Source organism: Lithobates pipiens, unplaced genomic scaffold, assembly GCF_037356315.1.
Source record: "Lithobates pipiens isolate NorthernLeopardFrog02 unplaced genomic scaffold, aLitPip1_a1.2 Scaffold_13, whole genome shotgun sequence".
NCBI classification, from domain to species: Eukaryota; Metazoa; Chordata; class Amphibia; order Anura; family Ranidae; genus Lithobates; species Lithobates pipiens.
In genome coordinates, this window is record NW_027507718.1 from 307,849,157 (window position 1) to 307,864,089 (window position 14,933).

The window sequence follows — 14,933 nt, forward strand, 5'->3', positions numbered from 1 at the left end:
TTTTTTGTAACTTTTGTAAACTATTGGTATTCGATAGGAGACTAGCATGCAAAAAGGGGGGTGATCATTCGTCCAATATCATTTTGTACATATTTTGGAAGTACAGAAATATACCGGCTGATCCTGCCAGAAATTTAGTGAGCCCTGGACTTCCTGTGCACTGAAATTTCATGCAATATCAGCTCTTACCAGCTGTTTTTTGTAAACTACACCCTCCTATTATGTTGAAGGGGAGGGATGGGGAGTGCTCAGCAGTCTTGTCCCTTGTTAACAACGGTTATTATTGTGCACAGAAATTAACATTCTGGACCAAAACTGAAAGTTTAGGATGCACTTGGCCGATAACCGACATGGAGAGTTTTAAAAAAAATGTAAATATATATATATATATATTTGTATTTTTGACTTTTTAACCGCTTAAGGACTGCCTCACGCGATATACTTCGGCAGAATGGCACGGCTGGGCACAAGCACGTACAGGTACATTGCCCTTTAAGTGCCCGGTCGTGTGCGCCGTCGGCGGTGCACTCGCAACCCGGTCCTGAGCTCCGTGGCCGCGGGACCCGCGGACCCGATCACCACCGGTGTCCCGCAATCGGGTCACAGAGCTGAAGAACAAGGACAGAAAAGTGTAAACAAACCACCTCGTGCTTCCTAGTGAGCCTGTCACTGATCGTCTGTTCCCCGTCATAGGGAAAGACTATCAGTGACGGCACGCCAAGCCACGCCCCCCTACAGTAACAAAACCACACACACACTTAACCCCTACACTGCCCCCTAGTGGTTAACACCTTCACTGCCAGTGACATTTTTACAGTAATCGGTGTATTAATACCAATGGTCCCAAAAATGTGTCAAAATTGTCCGATGTGTCCGCCATAGTGTCACAGTCGCAATAAAAATCGATGATCACCGCCATTACTAGTAAAAAAAAAAATTTTTTTTATAAAAATGCCATAAAACTATCCCCTATTTTGTAGACGCTATAACTTTTGTGCAAATCAATCAAACACTTGTTGCGTTTTTTTATTTTTTTGTTTTTTTTTACCGAAAATATGTAGAAGACTACGCATCGGCCTAAACTGAGGAAAAAAACATTTTTTTAAAAAATATTTTTGGGGGATATTTATTATTGCAAAAAGTAAAAAATATATTGCATTTTTCTCAAAATTTTCACTATTTTTGTTTATAGCGCAAAAAATAAAAATCGCAGAGGTGATCAAATGCCATCAAAAGAAAGCTCTATTTGTGGGAAAAAAAGACGCCAATTTTGTTTGGGAGCCACGTCGCATGACCGCTCAATTGTCAGTTAAAGCGATGCAGTGCCGAATCACAAAAAAGGGCTTGGTCCTGTAGCTGCAAATGTATTTTCTTTCTATTTCAGACGATCATTTTCAGCGGCCATTATTGCCACATTTTTTATCTATGTGGAGGCCGATATATCGGTGCTTCCCTACTAATTATCAGTAGATACGATACAGTAGTGTTGTCACCATGAGACAAGAAGTGTGTTTTAGCAGGATTATTCGTTGAAAATACAGGGGGAAAAGAACTATTGCTGGAGAGCCTTCCCAGGGCATTGTACTGCTTATGGCTATAGTAGGGTAGAGATCCTATGGAGCGCATGTTAGAAAGAATTGTTCTATAATATCAGCAGTGTATTTGCAGTTTTATATGGGCATTATTTAATCTCTGTTACTAATACATGCTTTGCAGAGCCACCAGGTTTGTCTTTCCTTGGAATCAGCTGTTAATGTTGAAGAGAAGAAAGGAGAAAATCTTTCTTTGTTCCCTGTAACATTTGGGAGGTAAGACAAGTTTCTTTATAGTTGTGCAAAAATTGCACAAGACATCATAAAATAGAACATACACATGTTGGACTTATTTTTACACTGATGGCTAAAAGCAGTGGCAAGCTTGCCTGATAACCAAACCTGTTTAACCACTTCACCTCTCACATCTTTTCACCCTCTATGGATCAGAGCAATTTTTATATTTGTGCTATGGAACTGTTTATTCTGCAAAAGCTTTGTCGTTGCTTAAGATAACAAGATACTTAAGTGTAACTTAACTGTGTGTGTGTGTGTGTGTGTGTGTGTGTGTATATATGTATATGTATGTATATGTATGATGTGTATATATATATATATATATTTCTTACCATTTCAATGCCAGACACTTTCACCCCCCTTTCTGCCCAGGCCAGCTTTCAGCACTTTGAATGCCAATTACTCAGTCATCCAACACTGTACCTAAATTAAATTAAATTATCATGTATTTTTAGACAGAGAGAGAGCTACTTTTTTGGTGGTATCTAATCACCACTGTGTTTTTTTATTTTTTTGCTATATAAACAAAGGATAGATACATTTTGAGAAAAAATGTTTTTCTTTGTTTTCTATGATACAATTTTGCAAATAAGCTTTCGTCATCATTTTAGGCCAAAATATCTTCTGCTACATTTGGTAAAAAAAAAAAACAAATCGGTGTATATTTTAGCCGTTTGAAAGTTTGAGTCTACAAACTATGGTATACATATTTGAAAATTGATCAGTCCTGATGTATGCCCGGACTAGCTCATTTCTTTTGCCTCTGAAATGCCAGGACAGTACAAATGACCCCTTTTTTGGAAAGTAGGTAGGCCAAGGTATTTAGTAGGAGGCATGGTGAGTTTTTAAGTGTTTATTTTTTTTTAATCACACTATTTTGGAAAACAAAGAAATTAAAGTGCAATTCCAGTCAGAACCTAGCTAACTCTAAACATACGCTCGGCCACATTCTAAGCCTAATATATCTAGCCCTGTAAAGCAAAAATCGGTGTACTTAACTGTTTTGCAGCCGCTCCGGTCCCATGCTGAGCTGTCAGCAGCTGCTCCAGTATGGAGGCGAGTGCAGGAGAAGCAGCTGACAAATAGAAGCCCTATAGTAAGTCTATGGGTAATGTCACTTCCCAAGCTTTTTAAAACCATTGTCGGTTCTCTCCTGTACACAACATCCACTGCTGGAGACCAGACCAGATCAGCTTCAGAAAAGGTAGGTATAGCAATTTTGTTTACAGGGTTAGATAGATTAGGCTTAGAATGTGGCAGAGAGAGTAGGTTTATCATTAGTTTGAATTTGACTGGAATTCCACTTTAAATTTTGTGTTTTTTTTTTTTCACATTCTCTTCCCCCCGCCCCCCTATTGTCACCTAAGCAGTACAGCATCCTCATTTGGCTGGTGATCAGTGATACAGACTTGTGACAGTATGTTAAAAAAATGAAATAAATTATTTCTTAACTTTTTTTTTTTTTTTGTTTTTATTTTTATTTTTTTTAATTGTGCATATTTTTTTATTTTTACATGCTGTGAGCAGAGCAGTATAGTGGCAATGTAGTGCTCTGGGAAGGTGATAAGCAATAATTTTTATTAAAGGTCGACCAATATATCGGCCAATATTTCGCGTTTTTAAATGAATCAACATCGGCCATTTGTGCTGATAAAAAAGGCCTATTATAACTTCAGCGGGACTTGCAAATTACTTCTGTAATATAAATCAATGCAAGTTGCCTGAAGTCTTCCATGGAGGGACTTGTTTCTCTTCTCTGGGCAGCCTGCCAAGTCTGAGAAAAGAACCTAAAGAGATACAATGTTTATACTTATCAATGAACTGAGCTGTGTGTGTAGGAGTTCTCAGTTTAACCATTTTAAAGACTAAATCTTTTCTGACACTTGTTGCTTACAAGTAAAAATCCAGTATTTTCTGCTAGAAAACCCCCCAAAAATTATATAAACATATTTTTTTAGCAGAGACCCTAGGGAATAAAATAGCGGTTGTTGCAATATTTTATGTCACACGATATTTGCGCAGCGGTCTTTTAAACGCAATTTAAAAAAAAAAAAAAAAAAATACACTAACGATTAAAAAAAAAACGGTAAAGTTGGACGAAAAAAATGGGCTAAACGTTTTGATGACCTGTTTTTGTGTATTTATTTAATATTTTATATATATATATATATATATATATATATATATATATATATATATATATATATATATATATATATATATATATATATATATATATATAATTTTTCTTTTCATCTAAATTATACATACATGTGAACTGATTGGAGGTTTGTTATGTTTAAATGTAAGACATTTTCTGTATCACTTATTACTTAAGGCTGCTTACACACTGGAGCGGGCAGGCATCGACGGTAAAGCAATGCTAGTTTTAGTGCCGATTTACTGTCATTTTAGCGGCGCTATTGGGCTGCTAGCGGGGTGCTTATAACCCAGCTAGCGGCTGAGGAAGGGGTTAAATCCGCCTTCGGCAGCGGTGCCCATTCATTTCAATGGGCGGGAGTGGTTGAGGAGCAATATACACCGCTCCAAAGATGCTGCTTGCAGGACATTTTTTATTTTTTTTTAACATCCTGCCAGCGCATCGCCTCAGTGTGAAAGCACTCGGGCTTTCAGACAGACTGCAGGGGAGCCGTTTTGCAGGCACTTTACAGGTGCTATTTTTTAGCCCAAAAGCGCCTGAAAAATGCCCCAGTGTGAAAGGGGTCTAACTGTTAGATTTTATGAGACGAAGGGGGAAAAAAAATGGCCTAACATATCGGGCCAAAAAAATCGGCATCATATATCGGCCATCAGCAGCCATGATTTCTAAAGATTGACCAGAGAAAAACCCATATCGGATGACCTCTAATTTTTATGAATTGCCATCCATAGCATTCAGCGAGTGACAGATTGAGCTGCAGTGGAGGATATCGTTTGATATCCACCTAGAATGGGAAAGCTCCTGCTTGGCCATCAGTTGGCTACAGACTGGGTGGGAAGCAGTTTAGGACAGACAAAGCTTCTTTTCATCATATTTGTCATTGTTGCAAGACATCATTGGCAATAAAATACAATAAAACTAAACAATGCACTCTTTTTTTTTTTTTTTTTTTTTTTTTTTTGTTAAATGCATATACGTTAGTAAATCTGCACATAAAAAGTGTGCATTTTATTATGTAATTTGTCCTGTTTAACCTCCTCAGGCCCACATTATAGCTGAAAGATGGCTACAAAGCGAGCCTAAATTGCTGGGAGGGCGTCCATGTACGTCCTCTGGTGCATTAGTTGCCTGTGGGGCACACAAGGCGCACTGTGATGGATCAGCGAGTCAGTGAGACTCAGCTGATCACAGATCGGAGTAAGGGGCCAATTACGTGATGTAAACAGAAGATCGTAATCTGCTTATTTTTTTTTTTCTCGCGCTGGAAACGTGAGCAGAAAAAAAAGAAGCTGATTACTCTCTTCTGTCAGAGGGACATCGGTCCGGCACGTGAACACCCACTGCTGCTAAGCAGTGCCATCTATCAGTGCCGCCTACCAATGTCACCTACCAGTTTTTTTGTTTGCAAAATTTTATAACAAACTATGAGACTGGTTTTTTTTTTATTTTTTATTCCATTTTCTGTCTTTTTTTTTGTTTGTTGTGTGGGTTTTTTTTTTTTTTTTTTAGCAAAAATAAAAAAAAAACCATCAGTGATCAAATACCACAAAAAGAGAGCTCTATGTGTGTGATAAAAATTTCATTTGTTTACAGTGTTGCATGGGCGTACAATTGTCATTCAAAGCGTGACAGCGCTGAAAACTGGCTGGGCAGAAAGGGGGCTTAAGTGTCCAGTGCTTAAAATGACACTAAAATTATGATTCTGGTACAAAGTTACAAAGTTATTTACAAATTAAATAAAGTATTTTTTTTTTATTATGGGAAGTGTGTACATTTCTGTTAAATGTGTAAAGCTATTAACAAACAAAAAAGTTTAAATATTAATGGTTGAAGTATAACTAAAGGCAAAACTTTTTTTTAGTTCTGGACAGCGTGCAGAGGGATTAGAACTCGTGTTATGGCCTCTCTATTTGTCCTGTTTTCCATAATCATTGAAAGTAAGAGAAAATCCCAAATTTTGGGTTGTTCCCAGAAAAGTAATAGAGGGGAAATTTTCCTATGGGGACACTAGTTCTAGATCCCCAAGGGATTCCCTTAATTTGCAGGGATTTCTTCTCACTTCCTGTTTGGCTATGGGACAGAAAGTGAAGGGAAATCTCCACAATGGGACACATATGGCTAAAAAAAAATCTAATAGGGGATATAACTCCATTGATCTATCCAAAATGAAAAGGGGGAAAAAAAAAAGGTTTTGCCTAGTTCAACTTTAATAAAAAAAGAGAGAGAGAATATCAGCAGAAAAATAATAGTTGAAGGGAGAAGGAGAATAATTAGGGCTGATAAGGGTAACCTAAGGTTAGTAAGGGCTTAAACAGAGAAGGACATTTTATTAAAAAAAAAACAAAAAAACACTTGTCGGCTTGCTTTAAAGCGGAGCTCCAGTCATTTGTGCTTTAAGTCAGCAGCTATAAAAACTGTATCTGCTGACTTTTCATAAACACACACTCACCTGTCCCAGGATCCAGCAATGTGGTCACCCAAACTGTCGCTTCTGTCCCTCTCCTCTGCACTGGCATTTCAACTGTGGGCACCCAGCTGTGATAGCTTGCGGCTTCACAGCTGGGTGCGCACCGCTCATGTGCGAGTCATGCTGTGCCTGCTGATTGGACTGGCAGTTTTCTGTGACCTGTGACCAGAAGACTGCAGGGAGGGAGGGGGAGAGGAGAAGGTGATCTGAGCGGAAGTGGGAGCAGGTACCTGTCAAATCTAGGTACCCGCTCCCCTCCCCAAAAAATTACATGTCAAATGCATGCAGGGGAGGAGTGCTTAAAGCGTAACTCCCCCTTTCAGATGGCGCTCTGCTTTAACTGACATTTTGCAGATCTAAGTTAATTTCCTTGATTTGCAGTTGAATGAACAGAAAGATAAACGAGAAACATGTTAATTGTATCTTTGCGTCTGAGCGAGTTTTTTTCTAAACACCGAGTCCGACTGCTTTTTTGACGGCCACAAGCTGCTGACACCTTTTTAAGTATACTGTAATGCCGGCTTTGTTTAATCAATTACAGTATACTGGGAAGGAGGTTTCCAGAAGCAGGGCAGAGAGACTAGATGAGCTACACATGTCCTGTGTAAAATTACGTTTGTTTTTGTGTGTGTGTGTGTGGCTCATTCAAAGTCTGGAACTAGTTAAATTACACTAATTTGTTCAGAGTCACCACAGTAAGTTTAATATTCCAAAAAGCAATTGCATTTTTGGTGACTATCAAGGACAGAATTGTGTCTTATAATAATATTATTATTATTATTAATAATAGTATTTTTTTTTATTTTTTTTATAAGGAGCAAAAACATATAAATATTCAATGAGGAGGATATACTGTACCTTGAAAGCAGTGTTTTTTTTTTTGTTTTTTTTTTAAGCAACTAGAACAGTGTTTGGCTAAGATATAGTATGTATCTTGGTGCCGAGTGCGTGAGGATGTATAGTTTGTTTCTGTATTTCCAGTACATTATGCATTTTGGATTCTACGCATATAATGCAACAAATTAATGCTTAAAAGCATAGCATGCAGCCATGTGAAATTGGGTTGAGAAACACTGCTTTAAGTGGATCTTGTATTTTATATTCGGCAGGAGACCAATAACCACAGATTCTCCAAAGCCCCTTAAAGAACCAACATCTACTGGGGAAAGAGGATGTGGACATAATGATCAAGTCTCTAGCAACAGGGTTTTAAGCAGCTCCTCATCTCCCAACCAGATGCCAATCATCAATCCTTCTGTAAGTTGAACTGTTCTTGTAGAAGAGTACATATCTAACATCTAAACGGTTAATACAGAATCCCTGTTCATAAATTTTTTTTGTTTTTTATTTTTAACAAAAGTTGAATTACTCTTTAACCATCTCTACCACATGAAGGCTGTTTGAATGTCGTAGTGATTTATAAGATACAAAACATCAACACTGAGCTCATACATACCACTGCATTCTTTGTTTTCTGCCTGATGGGCTTTAATCTCTCAGAGTTTAGTGGAAGAACGATACTTCTCAAGCTGCTGTAACCAGGAACTTGTGGGGGGATTCTACCTTTAAGGTGCTGGTTTTCTTCTGCTTTACGCTGGCCAGCAGCTGGAAGTTTACCCAGTCCTTTCTGTACATTCTCAAAGGAGGAGTCGGTGGCCTTCTTCACTTTAACATCACTCCAGTTGTATTGTGGAGCATCTGGTTTCATGGCAGGTTGGCAGTAGTAATTAGCACCTGAATTATTGATGCCGTTTATCTCCTGAGGTTTGTTTATCTGGCCTAAAGAAAAAACAAAAACGGCATCAGTGTGGGCCTCCCCTGCAAGGGATGGGCAAAGCACTTATATTTATGCAATCCTCTGCTCCCTCAGCAATACAGGACTCTCCTACACTCTGGCAGTGGACTGTCCCTTGGCATCCTCATGTCCAATGCAGGGCTATGGTACCTACATTGGTCTTGATGATGACAGAAGCATCCAAGCACAGATGTGCAGGGGAGAAGAGGCTGCAGGGACCAGTCTAGCAGCGCAGAGGAGCCTGTGGCAGCGAAGGATCTGGTAAGTAAAGCAGCAATACCTGATCCCCCTAGATATAAACCAGCAGTTAACCCTTGCAAGAAAATTAAAAAGTTTGCTTTTCCTGAAGTTCAGCTTTAATTGATCCTAATAAAAATGATGATACAAAATTATAGGAAAAACGACATATCACACATATAAATATTGCAATACTCAACAACCTTGTATAAATATTTCACACGGTTTAATTTGCATTATTCCTCCTATTTCTTTATATGGATAATCAGTAATGGCACTAATTATTTTAATTTAAAAAAAAAAACACATAAGTAACTTTTTCCTAATTGATATACAGCTGTCATGTGACCCAGATCTTTCCCAGCCTGTCTGCAGGGAAACATAAGCAGGAGGAGCTTCTAGTCCTCTGCTGCTGGTCACATGTTAAAAAATAAAATAAAAACACACCCAGTCCTTGGAATACACAGTAAAAAATAAATTAATATCAATAAACAGTTTTAAAATGGTCATACAAATATATATTTGAAATCAAATAATTTTTTGGCAATAACATGGTGCGGGTGGATTTCTGCCAGTTCCGAGCTGTGTTACGCCCCTCCAGCCTATGTCTAAGGAATAAGAGGGAGGTGAAGCCATCATTAATCTAGGGGAGGGAGGGAGTAGGAAGACATTTACGACTACGTATACGCTCACATGTGTGATTCCGAAATCTTGAATTTGAATATTCCAATAACAGAGCAGAGCCGCCTTCAGTCTAAATTCCCCTTCAGATGGTGTGGGAGGGAACTGGTTTATTTGGGAATAAGGCTGACAGCAGAGGTGAGTGATCTGTTCGAGGCCAATTACATACCCCTATTAAATAAAATTAAACAACATTTGGAAAGGTGTCAATATAAAGCTCTATCATGGACAGGTAGAATAAATGTAGTTAAAATGTTTATCTTACCAATTTTCACCTATACATGCCAAATGATCCCAATAGTGTTACCACAGGTTTATCTAAATAAATTAAAAATTTTGATTAATAGATTTATATGGAAAAAAAAAGCGGCGAGGGTGGCTCGGAATACCCTGATTAGAAGTAAAGAAAGGGGAGGTCTGGCAATGCCGGATCTCCAAAAGTATTATGAGGCCATAGCAATCTCTCGAATACCGGACTGGATTTATAATAAAAAGGGTAAGGACTGGGTTGAATTAGAAATTAAGTTAAGTAGAAGGGAATTAGGGGAAATAGTATGGATACCTGCAAAACACAGAGAATTAGGTCTTAACACAAGCACACTCACAAAAAATTTATTTCAGATATGGGACACAATAAACAAGCGACACAACTGGGAACACAACTCACCATTAATGCCACTACTGGATACTAAATTTTTTATCCCAGGTCAAGAGGAATATTTATATTATAGTAGTTGGGTTAAGAAAGATAACATTAAAGTACAGGAGGTGATGGAAGGTAATAGGATGTGCACATATGAAGAAATTATAGGGAAATGGGGACATAAACCATTAGACAAATGGAGATATTTTCAATTATATTATTTTATTCAGTCTTTATCACAGCCACTACGGGGTATGGAACAACTTAGACCGTTGGAGAAGCTATTAGTGAACCGTCAGTGCCTTCAAAAAAGGATCTCAAAATTTTATAAAATTCTAATAGAAAGAATAGAGCAAAATTACCCCCCCCTATCTAGAAAAATGGGAAAGTGAAATCGGGTCCTTAGGTAACGATGACCACAGAAATAGGATAATTAGACGAACCTATTCGGTTACCGTAGATTCGCAAACACGAGAGATGTCATATAAACTATTAACAAGATGGTACATAACCCCACAACAAGGAAATAAAATATGTAGTGCGACCCCCCGGTTATGCTGGAGAGGTTGCATGGGGGAGGGGTCTTTTGCCCATATATGGTGGTTGTGCCCTAAGATACAGATATTTTGGGATAAAGTAATAGAAACTATTTTTGAAATAACAGGGGAAAGGATTAGGAGGGATCCATGGGTATGTTTGTTTCATGATATAGAAAAAGGAGAGAAGGAGTATGGGTATTCCTTGATACCCTCTTTATTAAATGCTGCTAAATCATTGATACCGCTTAGATGGAAAAGATCTGACCCTCCCTCAATGAGGGAGTGGGCAGATAGATTAGAAAAGATACGAATTATAGAAGAGTCAATGTTCAAACTGGATAACTTGGAGGAAAGGTACCAGAATAAATGGCGCCTTTGGGTATTGTTTGGTAAAACCGAAAGTTACCTGAAGATGGTGGAATGCTAGTTAAAAGGAATTCCATGGAGTAGGATCGAGTGAGAGAGGGGTGGGAAGGGGGGGGGGGAGGGAAAAGGAAGATAACCTGTATAAGAAATGATGTTGTATTTATTATGCGAAATGGCTTATATATGAATTGTGGTTTTTTGTAAACTTTGGAAAATCTTATAAATAAAGAATTTAAAAAAATAAAAATAAACGGTTAATACAGCACGCCTACAGCTACCAGTTTTTAAGGAATGGTTCTCAAAGCAGGTTAAAATGTTAGCTGTTGAGGTTAAAGTGGAACTATAGACAAGGGTAAGTCTATCCCATTGTGGAAATTTCCCTTCACATCCTGTCCCAGAGTAAAAACAGGAAATGGGAGGAAATCAGGAGATCCCTGCAAATTAAGGGAATCTTTTAGGGACCCCCAGGTCACCACAACTAATGTCCCCATTGGAAGTTTTCCCCTCCATTAATTTTCTGTGGAGAACCCAAAATTTGGGATTTTCTTTTATTTTCACTTTCAATGATAACAGTAAACGAGACAGAGAGGGTGAATCTCCTTAACTGGAAAACTGACGGGTGTTCTAATCCCTCTCCACAAAAAGTTTTGCCTTTCCTTTGGTTATATTTTAATATTGCCATTCTACACCCCCCCCAAGATGGTGTGCGTATATGTGTGTATGTTTGTGTACAAAGCTACTCTCACAAAAGTGAGTACACCCCTCACATTTTTGTAAATATAAAGAAATGACACTTTGCTATAATGTAAAGTAGTGAGTGTATAGCTTGTATAACAGTGTACATTTGCTGTCCCCTCAAAATAACTCAACACACAGCCATTAATGTCTAAACCGCTGGCAACAAAAGTGAGTACACCCCTAAGTGAAAATGTCCAAATTGGGTCCAAAGTTTCAATATTTAGTGTGGCTACCATTATTTTCCAGCCCTACCTTAATTTACCCTTTTGGCCATGGAATTCACCAGAGCTTCACAGGTTGCCACTGGAGTACTCCTCCATGACGACATCGCGGAGCTGGTGGATGTTAGAGACTTGCGCTCCTCCACCTTCCGTTTGAGAATGCCCCACAGATGCTCAATAGGGTTTAGGTCTGGAGACATGCTTGGCCAGTCCATCACCTTTACCATTAGCTTCTTGAGCAAGGCAGTGTTTGTCTTGGAGGTGTGTTTGGGGTCATTATCATGTTGGAATACTGCAGTGTGGCCCAGTCTCAGAGGAGAGGGGATCATGCCTCGGTTTCAGTATGTCACAGTACATGTTGGCATTCATGGTTCCCTCAGTGAACTATAGCTCCTCAGTGCTGGCAGCACTCATGCAGCCCCAGACAATGAAACTCTCATCACCATGCTTGACTGTAGGCAAGACACACTTGTCTTTGTACTCACCTGGTTGCCGCCAAACACGCTTGACACTATCTGAACCAAATTTGTTTATCTTGGTCTCATCAGACCACATGACATGGTTCCAGTAATCCATATCCTTAGTCTGCTTGTCTTCAGCAAACTGTGAGCTTGCTTGTGCATTATCTTTAGAAGAGGCTTCCTTCTGGGACAACCATGCAGACCAATTTGATTCAGTGTGTGGCGTGTGGTCTGAGCACTGACAGGCTGATCCCCCCCCCCCCCACCCCTTCAACCTCTGCAGCAATGCTGGCAGCACTCATACATACAGTTCCCAAAGACAACCTCTGGATATGACGCTAAATATGTGCATTCAACTTCTTTGGTCGACCATGGCGCGACACCTGTTCTGAGTGGAACCTGTCCCGTTAAACCACTGTATGGTCTTAGTCACTGTGCCGCAGCTCAGTTTCAGAGTCTTGGCAATTTTCTTATCGCCTAGGCCAGTGATAGCGAACCTTGGCACTCCAGATGTTTTGGAACTACATTTCCCATGATGCTCATGCACTCTGCAGTGTAGCCGAGCATCATGGGAAATGTAGTTCCAAAACACCTGGGGTGCCAAGGTTCGCCATCACTGGCCTAGGCCATCTTTATGTAGAGCAACAATTCTTTTTTCAGATCTTCAGAGTTCTTTGCCATGAGGTGCCATGTTGAACTTCCAGTGACCAGTATGAGAGAGTGATAAAACCAAATTTAACACACCTGCTCCCCATTCACACCTGAGACCTTGTAACATTAACGAGTGGCATGACACCGGGGATGGAAAATGGCTAATTGAGCCCAATTTGAGCATTTTCACTTAGGGGTGTACTCCCTTTTGTTGCCAGTGGTTTAGACATTAATGGCTGTATGTTGAGTTATTTTGAGGGGGCAGCAAATTTACACCGTTATACAAGCTGTACACTCACTACTTTACATTGTAGCAAAGTGCCATTTCTTCAGTGTTGTCACATGAAAAGATATAAAATATTTACAAAAAATGTGAGGGGTGTACTCACTTTTGTGAGATACAGTGTGTGTGTGTGTGTGTACACACACACACACCAGTGCAATTTTATTCTGCATCAAAAACGCATGGACAATAGCAATATTTATCATGAATTCCAATGGCCCTAGTTCACACAGGTGCAATGCGTTTTAGTGCAGTCAACAAAAGTAGAACTTTTTTTTTTTTTGTATGGAACGCTGCAAAATGCATTGGAATGCGCACATCCTCAATTGTCCCCAATTGAGATGAATAAAAGGGGGGGGAACTTACTGGAATGCATCAAAAACAGCGGAGAGCGCTAAAACATGCATGCAGAAACTCCTCTGGAACACAGAAAATGTGGTGTGAACCGCTCCTTACTATGCTTTGCCTCTACTCTTCTCGTTCGATATACAGTGACTCTAGGGCAATACTGTCTTTTATTTTGTAATCCGTACTACAAGGTTATATAGGAGTACTGAATTTGAATCGCTGTGCAGACTAGTTGATGCTGTTACGATATAGAAGTTTATTTTTGGCTGTCTGTGTCCCAAAATGTTGTGGAAGATTTTCTCTTGCATCTGTTCTGATATAGTTGCGGAGATAGAGTTCCACTTTAAATGCCCTATAACTGCAAAACTAGTTACTATTTTTTATTATTTTTTGTGTGTAATTTTTATTTTTATTTCTTGTACCAGATGTTGTCATACGAAGGATCTGTATTTTCTGCTCAGACTGCTACTACCTCCACTAAAGCCCACACTCCAGATCCAAGCCATGTCGTTAAATCTGTATTTGTTAAAAACGTAGGCTGGGCATCTCAGGTAATTTTTTTTTTTTTTTTTTTTTTTTTTAAATAACATATTGAAAACTGTACAGAATTTTGTCTAATTTTTCCACTGGATTATTGCATATTTAAAGTTTTTTTTTCACACAGAACACACACATGCATTTCCTGTTCCTACAAGTAACCTTTTATTATTGCTATAATGGTATGTGTACATATAGGTACATAAAGTAGTTAATGGAAAATACTGTAGTTTGTAGAAAGGCTCTTTCTGAGCCTCACAAGCACTGCCTAATGTCCATGGCTAGTATAACTATAGTAAAGCCCCATTCCAGGCAAAATATAACCCCCATTACTCCCTCTAACTCTTAGACCCCTTTCACGCTGGGCGGCTTTTCAGGTGTTTTATTGATAAAAAAAAAAGCGTATGAAAATCGCCTCTTATGCCTACCCAGTGTGAAAGCCTGAGTGCTTTTACAGCTGGGCGGTACGCTTGCAGGACGGAGAAAAAAGTCCTCCAAGCAGCATGTTTGGGGAGGTGCAAAAGCGGTGTATACATCGCTCCCAAAATGTCCTGACCATTTAAATGGATGGGCAGCACGGCAACACGGGCGCTTTAACCCTTTCTTCAGCTGCTAGCGGGGGTTAAAAGTGTGGCTGTAAAGTGGCGTTAAAGGTAGCGGTGCTTTACCGCTAACGCAGGCACTGCCCCAGTGTGAACCCTTACTTGAAAGCTCCTTGTTCAGGTCCCCAAGTGTTTCTGGGTGCGGGGGACTGCTAACACAGCGATGTAAATGGTCCCTTGCTGGCTCCTTTGTGTCAATGTCCCTCCTCTTGAAGCCTGAGAGACCCCGCCGCTGGACAGTCAATAAGAAATGTCCATGTCAAGCAGGCAGGGACTTGTACAACCCAAAGAAGTGCCCCACAGGAAGTAAAGGAAGAGAGAATTCTTAAGACTGCAGCACCATGCGACTGTGGCTTTAGGTAAGTAAAAGTGGC

General features: G+C 39.5%; 1 protein-coding gene across 2 annotated transcripts in view; it reads left to right on the forward strand.

The window, feature by feature from the left end:
* PLK4 (polo like kinase 4) overlaps positions 1-14,933 on the forward strand; it is a 41,050-nt gene that overhangs the window by 21,298 nt on the left and 4,819 nt on the right. For both annotated transcript variants that reach the window (XM_077476887.1, XM_077476885.1), the window contains exons 12-14: positions 1,717-1,808; positions 7,567-7,714; positions 13,846-13,971. In XM_077476887.1, the coding sequence (XP_077333013.1) occupies positions 1,717-1,808; positions 7,567-7,714; positions 13,846-13,971 (366 nt within the window). The remainder of the gene's footprint in view (positions 1-1,716; positions 1,809-7,566; positions 7,715-13,845; positions 13,972-14,933) is intronic.